This window comes from Zootoca vivipara, chromosome 14 (assembly GCF_963506605.1).
Source record: "Zootoca vivipara chromosome 14, rZooViv1.1, whole genome shotgun sequence".
NCBI lineage: Eukaryota > Metazoa > Chordata > Lepidosauria > Squamata > Lacertidae > Zootoca > Zootoca vivipara.
In genome coordinates, this window is record NC_083289.1 from 40271855 (window position 1) to 40284763 (window position 12909).

The 12909-nt window shown below is 45.8% G+C and overlaps 1 protein-coding gene across 1 annotated transcript; it reads right to left on the bottom strand.

Moving 5' to 3' along the window:
• Positions 1-868: 868 nt before the first annotated feature.
• Positions 869-12578, bottom strand: CLEC19A (C-type lectin domain containing 19A). Its single transcript, XM_035131875.2, has 5 exons — positions 12288-12578; positions 7824-7989; positions 5374-5467; positions 2419-2551; positions 869-1208 (listed from the first exon to the last, which is right to left on the bottom strand). Exons 1-5 carry the CDS (start codon positions 12376-12378, stop codon positions 1129-1131), a joined length of 564 nt encoding a protein of 187 aa, XP_034987766.1. The 5' UTR covers positions 12379-12578; the 3' UTR covers positions 869-1128.
• Positions 12579-12909: the final 331 nt, after the last annotated feature.

A 12909-nucleotide genomic window follows, 5' to 3' on the forward strand; every position in this document is an offset into this window, starting at 1 on the left:
TGCTGACCCAAGAAAATAAGAGGTCCCAGCAGAAATAGGCACAGTGGTGCATATCCAGACAGCATGGCCAATGATAAGGGAAGAGATGGGAACTGTATTCCGCAACACCTGGAGGGTACCATATTGCCTAGCTCCGGGGCCATAAACCAAGAAAGCAAACCTTAATAAAACAAACAAACAAAAACAATAACCACGACCCAAACCCTTCACTTAAAATAAAAAAATTCCTTCAGTAGCACCTTAAAGACCAACTAAGTTTATATTTTGGTATGAGCTTTCGTGTGCATGCACACTTCTTCAGATACACTAGATACTCTTCAGATACTCTGAAGGTGCTACTGAAGGAATTTTTTTATTTTGCTTCGACTCAGACCAACACGGCTACCTACCTGTAACCTTCACTTAAAATTAAACCTGAAGTTGGTTTGGAAAGCAGAGTCTGCCATATGCTAAAATCCAAGTGTGGGGAACCTTTGGCCCTTGGAATGTTGCTGAACTACAACTCCCATCATCCCCAACCATTGGTCATGCTTGCTGCAACTGATGGGAATTGTAGTTCAGCCACACCCAGAGGGCTAAAGGTCCCCACACCTGCTATAATCAATCTCCCAATCTAAAAACAACGGCATTGGAAGATGCAGTCTGTTCACCGATGACAGCTGCACATTGCATACAGGTGGCAAATGTATCCCCTGCAAAAAATTACCTGGATGCAGCAGGACCCCCGAGAATACACCAGGTATGGGGCAGCCGTGGCCCTCCAGATGTTCCTCAACTCCAGCTCCCATCATCCCTGAGCATTGACCAGGTACAGAACATATAAACACACACACACAAACTTGGTCACGGCGACTAGCTGGAGCCTTCATTGAGTCAGATACAGAAATATGTTTATTAAAGGTGAGAGAATTGTGCCTTAGAACAGCCTCCCACTAATCTAGTGCCCTTCAGATGGTTTGAACTACGGCTCCCAACTCCAATGGGATTTGGGGTCCAAAACATCTGAAGGGCATGAGATCGGGGTGCAGTGGGATGGGGAGACAGGCTTATAAAAAAAAGTTGTACATCCATTTCATTCCATGTTGTTTGGACAGAAGTTGAGTTGTTGCTTTTGTTTTGGACAAACGCTTAATCGGCAGCCAGGGATGGGATCTTGCACACAAATGGAAATTCTCTGCTGCAGCTATTGTCATTCCAAGACCTTAAAGCTATGAAAAAGAAATTGGGTGGAGGGAGAGGGAGAGAGAAATAAGGAGTGTGTTGGGTGGAGTTTTAAACCCCAGTTTCCAAGGATGGAAGCAATGGCAGCTTATTGAAGAGGCCAAGGTTCTGCTAGCTCAAACTCAGAGGCAACTGCAAATGTTCCACTGTACCTAATATGAATAATAATAATCATGCACACAGGAAAGTAGCATGTCACGGAGAAGACAAGACTTGAATGTAGTCACTTTCTAACTTTAAGAACAGGTGCCTAAATTCGCTCACTTTCCTCTCCCCTCCAGCTCTCATTTTCCTTTCGTGTCAAACTCTGTGAGATCACTTCCCCTTTGTGCCCTGACAGGAAAAGGGCATAGCTATATATGGTCCTCGCTGCTAATGGTGGACCTATAGTTGGGGGGCACTGAAGCTTGAACTGTTAGGGGGGGCATCACAACCAGCAACGAGGTCTGAATAACCACTCTTTTCTTTTGTATCTGCTTCAGTACTTTTGAAAACTCATTGCTATTCCTCTAGGACAGGCATCCCCAAACTGCAGCCCTCCAGATGTTTTGGCCTACAACTCCCATGATCCCTAGCTAAGAGGACCAGTGGTCAGGGATGATGGGAATTGTAGTCCAAAACATCAGGAGGGCCGAAGTTTGGGGATGCCTGCTCTAGGGTCTTTACCTCTGCTAACAAGGGAGGCGGGGGCAGGATATATTAGCCACAGCAGAACAGCCAACTTACCACAATGTTCCACATTTACAACTGTGCCGCTGATTCGCAAACTTTGGGATTGTTGAACTATACACAGCCCAAAAAAAATCAACCCATTTGAGTCGTGTGACTCAAATTGGGTCTACTAGACCCCCAAAAATTTAAGCAATGTGGACTAAAGTCATTTCCGGGGCCCATCTAGGATTAGGGGCCCTGAAGCTTAAGCTTTATTAGTTTCATAGTAGATTCGCCCCTGGGTAGATTCTCTTTCTGCTCTTCTCCACCATATCTGCAACATAACAACCTCTACATCTCATGAGCATGTCTTCTGTCCCCAAGTTGTGAGGTACTCAGACGGCAACAACAACTCTGCTCCACCATCTATGTGACAGCCCCTCAGATATTTGAAGGTGGCAATCATATTGCCTCTTGCCTCTTCTCCTGCCTGAGCATCTTCAGCTCCTGGGAAGAGGCCATTTCTGAGATACATCTACCACCTACCACTGCTGTATCTGTACCAGATCTGCACACAGTCTTCATCTTCTGGTTTAGAGTGGATCCCATCGTCTGGTTGATTGCCATCCCAGTAGTTGTAGTCATATGAGGAGCCATCTGTCCATTCAAAATTGCTTTCCTACCAAATACATCACCAGGGAGTTAGTGCTAGGGAAACAGACAGGAAATGGCACATATTCAATCTTTGCTGTTAATGCATTTGGAGCATTCCAGGGATGGAGAAGAAATGCCATTCAGTTTACATTTCAAGACGATCCTAGCTAACTCACACTTTCCAAAGCAATACACAAAACCAACGAGCGGTCATTTTTCAAAACCTCTCTGAATTTTGGCAATGCAGTTCTCGAGCGAAGTCGTGGGTACAAAAACGCACGTACAATGGTAAAGTGTGCATAAAGTGTGCATGTATTGGTGAAAAACTGCATTATATCAGGAGGAAATGCTTTGCAAATTTGTTTGTCAAAAATCACATACAAATGTATGTATTAGGAGAAATCCACATTTCATTGCTGGTGAATTTTCATGAGGATTTTTTAAAAAACAAAAATCACAAGCAGGCGTGGAAATGTGTAGAACTGAATTTAAGGCTGGAAAACAGAGAAAAATCAAAATGAGCAGATTCACCTATTCTTGGTTTTGACATACCATGTCAGCTGTCATTACAGCTGCTCAACAAACTTGCACAATTGGTTGTTGAAAAGCAAATGCCTTCCCCAAGAAGGCAACTTTGTCAGTGTGTGTGGTATATATTTGTTGACTGAATAAATGTCTGTCATTTCATTTCCAGACCAGTATCTGTATCAATTGCAGGCGGGACTTCCATCATGGGGCTTCTGTATTATTAAAAACCCAGAAACAAGATGACAAACTGATGTGTGGGCAGGAGTTATCTTCTTGTACTTTTTAATGTACTAAAATAAATTGGTTGGATCCAGGGTAAATTGGCTGAAGATAAATTCAATTAAATCAATGGGGCATGGTTGTGATTTTAACTTAATTTGCCTTAAAACCAATGGGTTTAACCAAGCTATTCTCCTAATATACAGTACCGTATTGGCCCAAATACAAGCCGCACCCAAATATAAGCCACACCTTTAAAATTGGAGGGGGGAGAGGGAAAAAAAGGAAAAATACCCGAATATAAGCCGCTCTGTTCCTCGCTGCTCCTGCCTGCAAACTGGGGGGGGGGGTTCAGCTGCACTGTGCTGCCAACGGCCTTTCCCTTCCTCGCTCTCTCCCTTCCCGGCCTTGGGGGAGAGAATCGGGGACTATGCACGGGGTGGGTGCTGCTTTGCTGTGCTCCTGGCGCTGTTTGCCCCACGCTCCTGGCTGCACACCATATATAAGCCGCACTTTAACTTTTCACGGTCGGAATTTGGGTAAAAAGCGAGGCTTATATTCAGGCCAATATGGTTCACATTTTTGCAATAAATTGCCCTTAATTTAATAATGCATTTTATACAGGCAACTCCCCATTTTACGTTCCGAGACACCGCATGTTTAAGTGAAATCGTGCATATTTTTGTTCACCATTGGAAAAGTCTGCAAACACCACCTTTTCTCCCGCCAAACCTCCTTGTGGAATTGCTAAACACTGCTTTTGAGGCATTTTCTTGCTCTTCTAAGGCCCCCTTTGTCCCTTTTCGTACCACTCTGGGCTTCGCGCCAATGTGTGCATACGTAAATGGGGAGTTGCCTGTACATTATTCTCACTAATATATGCAGTTCTATGCCGAGCTATCTCCTACCTGCAGTTTTTGGGATGAGTTAGAGAGCTGCACTGCACAATTCTGAGAAGGGCAGATTTTGTAGAATAAATACGGTAGCTGCCTTTCAGTGCACATACTGCTTTGATTGGAGCCAATGAGGTAGGGTGTAGGGCAGGCATCCCCAAACTGCGGCCCTCCAGATGTTTTGGCCTACAACTCCCATGATCCCTAGCTAACAGGACCAGTGGTCAGGGAAGATGGGAATTGTAGTCCGAAACATTTGGAGGGCCGAAGTTTGGGGATGTCTGGTGTAGGGTAAACCTATTGTGGAAGAATTTTGTATTTCGAGGAGGCAGGTTATTTAGTTTGTACAATTCACCCTCCTTGCTTATTGGAACATCCTACCGTAAAGGGTTAAACCTTGAGAGCAAGAGCTACCAAAGAACAGTTCCTGTGTTAGGCATGACATCCTGTGCAGATCCTAATAAAGAGTTAACTCAACTTACTTTGTGTGATTTATTGCTGGCTCACTCCTGTCAATAACCGACTTCCCTCAGCGCAGAAGCATAGGAATATATAGGCATATAGGAAGCTGCCAGGGCTATTTAATTATCCAGCTGTTACTTTGTGGAACAGCATCTGCCCTCCATGCAGAAGATCCCAGCATCACCAGGTAGGTTTGGGAGAGAACCCCTATCTGAAATTCTGGAGAGCTGCTGCCAAGTCAGCATAGATGATGCTGACCTAGATGGATAAACAGCCTGATTCAATATAAAGCAGGGATATTTCCCTTAATGCTCCGCTTCTGCTAGGCTAGTAAAGAAACCCCTGATCGGTCCAGTCACAGACGACTCTGAGGTTGCAGCGCTCATCTCGCTCTATAAGCCAAGGAGTTTGTCCGCAGACAGCTTCCGGGTCATGTGGCCAGCATGACTAAGCCCCTTCTGGCGAACCAGAGCAGCGCATGGAAACACCGCTTACCTTATCACCAGAGCGGTACCTATTTATCTACTTGAACTTGAAGTGCTTTCAAACTGCTAGGTGGGCAGGAGCTGGGACTGAACAACGGGAGCTCACACCATCGCAGGGATTCGAACTGCCGACCTTCCGATCAGCGAGCCCTAGTCTCAGTGGTTTAGACCACAGTGCCACCCGCTAGATGCCACCAAAGTCTCAGGTCTTATTATGTGCCTGATAAGAGGTACAGCATCTGATACGGTTAGGTTCTTACCTGCCTTAGATCATTAAGCCCCATCCAAACATCCGTCGGTATTCCAGGCACTCGGCTGTTTACAAGGTCGTAGACGAATACATTCTCTTCCCAGCTGCCAATAGTCGTATGTAATTAGGAATGCAAATATCTGTTAATATTTATTTCTTTATTTCATTGCACCCCCACCCCACCTCCAAGGAGCTCAAGGTGGCAGACATGGTTCTTCCTCTCCTCATTTAATCCCCACGGCAACCCTGCGAGGTAGGTTAGGCTGAGAGGCAGTGACTAGCCCCCAAGGCCACCCAGTAGGTTTCAAGGTTGAGTGCAGATTCAAACCCGTTTCTCATTTTTCTAACCTCCGATTTCAGTGCTCTGCCTTTTGCAGCAATGTGCAATTTCAAATTCCTCACAAAAGTCTTCAGCATTTTAGTGCAAGTATCTCCTAATAAACAACTTTTTATGCGCTGTTTTGACTCATGCAGGCCACTTCTGCAAGACTTTTCTCCTAATATGATGCGTCCTTGTAGGTTATTCTCACTAAGATATTCATCTTAAGCACATGTTGACCTTATATGTGCATTTCTGTAAACACAGGTTGGTTGGAGAACAGCATCGCAAAAACCACCAAGGTCTTGGGCTAACCAAGGAAAATAGCGATATTGCTGCCAGGTAATCAATGAATCATAGAGTTAGGAGGGGGACCTCAAGGTTCATGTAGCCCCACCCTCAGTTGATGCAGGAAGTAGACACTAAATTCTATGCTTAAAAACCTCTAAAAATCCCACCTTCCGAGGCAGCCTGTCCCACTGTCAAACAGCTCATACTATCAGGAAGTATTTCCTAAGGTTAATCGAAATCCTTTTCCTTGGCATTTGAAGCTACTGGAGCAACAGGAAAACAAATTTGTTCTGCCTATACAACAGTTCTCTGAATACCTGAGGATAGTACGGTCTCACCTTTCAATTGTTTCTTTTCCGAACGAATCATCTCCAACTCCTTTAACCTTCCCTCACAGGATTTGGTCCGTAAACCACTCGCCATTTTTGTCTCCATCCTCTAAACACATCCCAAGTGTTCCCACAGCAACACACCACCAGCGAAGGATGATGCATTAGGGCATGGGTAGGCAAACTAAGGCCGGGGGCTGGATCCGGCCCAATCACCTTCTAAATCCAGCCCGTGGACGGTCTGGGAATCAGCGTGTTTTTACATAAGTATGTGTGCTTTTATTTAAAACTAGTGGATTTTAGCCCGTTTAAAAACGGGCGCTAGAGGAAGCGGCCTGCCGGGACTGGCTTGGCGGTGGCGGGTCTTCCCGCCACCGCCAAGCCAGTCCGCAGCGGGGGCTTTTCGCCGTTTGCCTTCCCCTGAGGGGGAGGCAAACGGCGAAAAACCCCGCCGCGCCGCAATTCGGCTCCGGGACTGGCTTGGCGGTGGCGGGTCTTCCCGCCACCGCCAAGCCAGTCCGCAGCGGGGGTTTTTCGCCGTTTGCCTTCCCCTGGGGGAGGCAAACAGCGAAAAACCCCGCCGCGCCGCAATTTGGCTCCGGGACTGGCTTGGCGGTGGCGGGATGTTCCCGCCACCGCCAAGCCAGTCCGCAGCGGGGGCTTTTCGCCGTTTGCCTTCCCCTGGGGGAGGCAAACGGCGAAAAACCCCGCCGCGCCGCAATTCGGCTCCGGGACTGGCTTGGCGGCGGCGGGAAAAAGGGGAGGAATTCCTCCCCTTCTTCCCGCCGCCGCCAAGCCAAAGCGGGCTTCCCTCCGCGCCCGCTGCCGCTTCGGCTTCCTCGGGTTCCCCGAGGAAGCGCCGTCCCATGCCGGAGGTGTGCGGCAAGGCTGCCGGGGGGGGAGCGCTTCTCTCCCCCGCCGCCTCACCGCGCACCTCCAGCATGAGACTGGGCTTCGGAGCGGCGGTTGGCGGAGCGGCAGTTGGCTGTTCCCTGTGTCCCGAGAGCGCGGGTCCAATCCCTGTGTCCCTGGTTGTCCCTCCGTCCAATCCCTGTGTCTCTGGGGGACATGCGCAGTACCCCAGGGACACACGGGACAACTGGACGCAGGGACAACATGGACATTATTATATAGGATGCATCTCTGGGTTATGTGAAGAACTTCCTGACAGTAAGAGCTGTTCGACAGTGGAATTTGCTACCAAGGAGTGTGGTGGAGTCTCCTTCTTTGGAGGTCTTTAAGCAGAGGCTTGACAGGCATATGTCAAGAATGCTTTTATGGTGTTTCCTGCTTGGCAGGGGGTTGGACTGGATGGCCCTTGTGGTCTCTTCCAACTCTATGATTCTATGATTTGTGGGGCATAGGAATTCATTCATTTCCCCCAAAAAATATAGTCCAGCCCCCCAAAGGTCTGAGGGACAGTAGACCAGCCCCTTGATGAAAAGGTCTGCTGACCCCTGCATTAGGGCAAATGGGGCAACGCCCCACCAAGGAAAGGGCAAGTTATTATGTGATTCTTACCTGTGAATGGAAGCTAATTTGGCTGACTTTAGGCCGATGGAGAACTCTGCGCAATACAAGTCAGCCTCCGCCCATGTTTTATTGACTGGGAAGTATCTGTAGCAAAAGCCTTCGTATTCAGTCCAAAAGAGAGGGCAAGAGTAAGAGAGAATTGGCTCTGGCAAAGCTAGGGAGAGGGGAAGGAAATGGGTTAGAGAGGCACATATCTCAACACACTTCCACTTGTCAGATTCACTTGCTATCAGTCCTGGGAGCCCAGAAGATTACAAGGGTCAGGAAAGCCACCTCTGTCTCAACAACGGTTGTCAAAAGAGACGAGCAACAGCTGTCATTTCCATGAATCTTGACACGCCATTGGCTGCGGGCAATGCAGAGCTGGGAGGGGGAAGTGCTCAGGAGAGGCATGTGGAAAGAAGCCCACAAAAGAGGAGATTAGATAAAACCCACCACGCTGGATAAACAGCCTTGTCCTCCTATCCCCTCTAGCAAATACCACTTCAGCAGGCGACGTCATGGCTCTTAACGTGGGAAAGAAGGACCAGAATTGTGTCCCCGACCCATCCCAATGTCCCCGACTCATTGCCAGTTTGCTACCAAGCTAGGCTCCTGGTTCTTGCACTAATTCACAAAGATCTAATCCACCTTGGTAGCTCAGTTGATAGAGCATGAGACTCTTAAATCTCAGGGTTGTGGGTTCAAGTTCCATGTTGGGCAAAAGATTCCTGCATTGCAGGGGGTTGGACTAGATGACCCTTATGTTCCCTTCCAGTTCTATGGTTTTATAAATGGGGATCCAAAGCACCTAAGGAGCTCTTGATTCCTTATGATTCCTTGATAATCGAGAGTTTCGTCTAGCCCCTGAGGTTCGGTCTGCCTTTAACTAGAGACCAAGTTTTTAGTGCAGCAGGACCTGCCCTGTGGAACTCCCTGCCACTGCGGATTCAGCACAAATCATCCCTGCCTTCTTTCAGTCATCTCCAAAATGCTATTCAGACAGGTCTTTCCAATGTGAATTTCTTTTTATTGCCCGCTGTTTATTGATGTTTGCTATTTATCTTTCTGCGAGTTTGTATACTGCCTGGCTGTGTCTTTTTTTAAAAATGAGTGTGGTCTATAAATATTTCAATCAATCAATCAATGACACCACTAAAAGCAGGGAGGGTATGTTTCTGGAGAGTGGCAAAGACTAGTAGCATGAGACAGAAGGTTCATTCGCAGTGTTAAATATCAAGGGCAGGTTGGGGAAACTTTTGGTCCTCCAGATCTGGCCAAACTACAACTCCCATCAGCTCAGCAAGCACAGCCAAAGGCCAGGGATGATGGGAGTTGTAGTTCAGCCAAAGGTTCTGCACACCTTACTGAAAGGATGAGTTAAGCCCCAGTCAAAGCTTTCAAGCTGGTTTCCCCCCTCCAAATTCCTCTTCAGAAAACGGCCCACCGTCTGATGGAAAACGAAGCTGTCGGAACCATTCAGCTTGTTGAAATTCTACACCACTTGCCCCAGTAGGTAACATTAATTTGATTAGCTCCAGTGCACCAGAGGTGCCTGGAAGAATTTTAAGGTTAAATGTGCAAGAGGAGGGGAGGCAAAGCAGGTCAACCCCCCCCCTAATTAGCACCTTTCCTGTTCAGTTGCCAATGGCCGCTTTGGCCCAGTCTTCGGACGAGCGGCCAGTAAGCTTTCAACTCCCAGGGCTGAGTTAAATCAAGGAGCTGTCATATTCGCCTCGGGATTTATTTGCTAGCTGTACTTTCAAAAGGAGAAGATAATGTAATATGCTAGTCAGAGGCACCAGCTTCCAAGGGTGATTGGGGAGGTGGGCCGAGTCCGACGCCACACGTATGATCTTGCGATGTCCCTACGTCATGAGCGTGGCGTCAGGAAGTCAGGAGGAGCCGGGGCGGAGACAAACATGGCGGCCGCATGGCTCAATGGCCAGCAGCTCCTCCTCCGCCTCTTCTTGGTGCCGCCACTGGCAGGAGGCTGCATCAACCCTCCTTCCCCCCTGCGGCAGGAGGAGGAGGAGAGCTTAGCTCCGAACTTCAACTCCACGCTTTTGGGACATCGGGGGGCAGCCCCTACCCCAAAAATATAGGGGGCCCAAAAGGGCTCGGCCGCTAGGAACCAACACCCCGATGCAAGTTAAAAGGTCTGCAAAATTTGATGGGTTAGGGTAGTCACTTACATGTCACATGAAAAAACAGGACAAATAGGTATTGATGGAAATAAAGAAGTAGCAATGATATCTATTATTTATTTATGTGCTGGGCATGCGGATTTTAGAAGTATGGGGATTCTCTCTCTCTCTCTCTCTCTCTCTGCCTTGCCTTCCTGGTAGCTGTGGGGCGCCTCCAAGGGTTTGGGTATATGCTATTTTTATGTATACGCAGGACCCTTAGAATCAAACCCCCACATAAGATGGTATTTCAGTGAAGCTCAGATGTACTCACTTTCTCTAGAATATGTTCCACCAACTTCAGTGGCTGAACTGTGCAAACACCGAAAGAAAGTGAAATTTATTCTGTCCACCTTCAGTTGTATGGCTTTCTCAGACGGCATCAAGAAATGGGGGAGAAATTCGATTCTGGCCTCATTTGAAGCCGGATCTATTCCTTCCAAAATTTCATGAGAACAGAAACACACCTATCCTTTGAAATTTGCCCTTATCCCAATTTTGCAAAGCAGATCGCCAATTGAACAATGTTTACAAAAATGCAAAAAATTGAGAAATTGATTGAAAAACGTTTATTAGGAGAAATTTGAAAATTAAATCCTGATTAATTTTCAGGAGGTATTTTTATTGCAAATTTCTGCAAATGTTCGAATACGAAAAATGAGAAACTGAGAGCCAAAATGAGCATATCCTTCCATCCCTAAATTCATCCAAAGTAAGGTTGGTTATATTGCAGTGGAGCTAAGAAACTCCTCACCTTTTTCTACTTTACACCCCAGCAGTTGGATCCATAATAAGTTAGTTGTGTTTAATTCCCATTCATTTCAGTGAAAATTAGGTTAAGATCATGACTGCCATCCTTTTGATTTAATTGGGTTTAAGTTCAACTATTTTAGCCTGAATCCAACCCATTAATTTGAGTAAGTTAAAAAAAAAAAACCAAGTGCAGGATAATCCCTAATGCCCATAAATCATTTTATCATCTCATTTCTTGGCATTTCAATAACACAGAAGTTCCACAACAACTTAATTATGCAATCAAATAAATCCACATAATTTGTACAAATCGTGGTCTGGAAAGTAAATGACAGTGAATAAGTATACCACAAACTCTCAAACAGTTTAGCTGAGCCATAATGATGGCTGAGATGCTATCTGAACATTAAGGATGAATGAATCTGTCAATTTCTATTTATTGCTGTTTGTCATGTTTCCAGTCTTCATTTCAGTTCTTTAAACGTCTACATCAGTTTGGGGTTTTTTTTCATTTAAAAAAATCCTCATGAATATTGATCAGCAGTTTTGTGTGAATTTCTCCTAATATATACATTTTTGTATGCATTTATGACCAATATACAATATTTTGTGAAGTGATTTCCCTTAATAGAATGCCTCTTAGGGTATATTAATTATGCTAATATATATATGCATTTTTATGCACACTTTAACCTGGTATATGTATTTTTTGACACATTACTTGGCTGGAGAGAACTGCATTGCAAAATTCAGAGAAGTGTGAATTTCAAAAGCTAGCTGAGTTTCCATTTACATACTGTTTTGAAAAGTACATAGGTTGCTTGTAAACTGAATGAATTTTATTCCCTATTCCTACTGAACACAGGCTGCCAACCATAACTGGATTCAATGGTAAAGTTGGAGCAAGTTGTCAATTTTGTCGAGAAATTTCCATGTTGCCTTTTCATCAAAGCCTTTTGATTCCTGATAAGCCACCCATAAATTGCAACTTCTCTGACTTAATTGCAAAAAAACAAAGATCATCTATCAAAGAATGGCATGAGAGAATACGGGAGCATGTTTCAATAGCAAACTAACTCACTTTATTAGTTTCAGAGATCAAAAACTCAGAGAAAATAACTTTAAGTGAAAAAGGATTCATATCAGTGATCAATATAGGAGATACAGGCTGCTACCAGACACATATAGTGGGCTTAGATTGTTTTGGTTCACTTATGTTAGTTTGGGTAAATAGCTGTTGTGCTACACAGGAAATCTGAATTTTGACTGGATGTATGCAAATTCATAGGAGTCACTGAACATTCTACCCTTCTGCATTATCTTTTATTTTCTAAAGCTTATGCATTTTGTAATATAAATGGAATCTATCTACCTATAGCTCTATTTAGAGGTTTTTCTCAAAGGGGGACAAAAACCAAGAGGTGATATTTAGGATCCAAGATTAAACCTCAACCTGATTGAAACCCCAAGCAAAATTACCTTGGCTTCAAGTGTCCCAATTTTGAGTATTTTATCATCGGAGATGGGTACTTACCTTGACTGATTTTAATATTGGTGTGTGGGAAAGCTTGGATGGCGAGGAGCACCCCAGAGAAAGCAGCGCAGAAATTCCACCTCGATATCATAGCTGGTCGAGAGCAAGTCTCCTCTCCGGAGCTGCAAAGAACTGGCTGCTCTGTGTTCTTCCTCTGTTTGTAGTGCTACTGAAGTCACTGGAGCAGCTGCAAAGAGGCTTTGTGGACGACTCCCTCCCTTGTAAGGGCAAACTTTCAACAAGATTTGCACAGGATGCTGGCCGAACGCCTCACGGCCTAACCTCCCACACCACTGGCCACTCTTTCTCACTCCTCCAGATGACCTGATTATTGAGCATCCATCGTGTTCTGCTCATGCAAAGCTTGCGTGGCATTTGGACTATAAGCAGTCTTTATTTCACATCCGTCTCTGGGTAGTTCTATGACAATGAGCATTCACCCTGCATCAATTCACCCTCCATTTGCTTGCAAGGTCCTTACGCACCTTCCCATTAGTCATCCGCGAGAAGTCCGATTATTTCTGTTGCGCAAGGGCAACAGAGCACTTCAAAGGTGCAGATTCCGGTATGCGCTTGAACCCCTTCCTTAACACACCGCCACACAACAACCCAGAGTGCCCCA

What these genes read in the sequence shown, in the direction of transcription:
- CLEC19A (XM_035131875.2), bottom strand. Translation starts at nt 12,378, where the DNA reads ATGATATCGAGGTGGAATTTCTGCGCTGCTTTCTCTGGGGTGCTCCTC. An exon ending in CAATATTAAAATCAGTCAAG is followed by an intron (nt 7,990 to 12,287) that starts GTAAGTACCCAT and finishes CCCTCTCCCTAG; the next exon opens with CTTTGCCAGAGCCAATTCTC. An exon ending in CTGGTACAGATACAGCAGTG is followed by an intron (nt 1,209 to 2,418) that starts GTAGGTGGTAGA and finishes TCTTTTTCATAG; the next exon opens with CTTTAAGGTCTTGGAATGAC.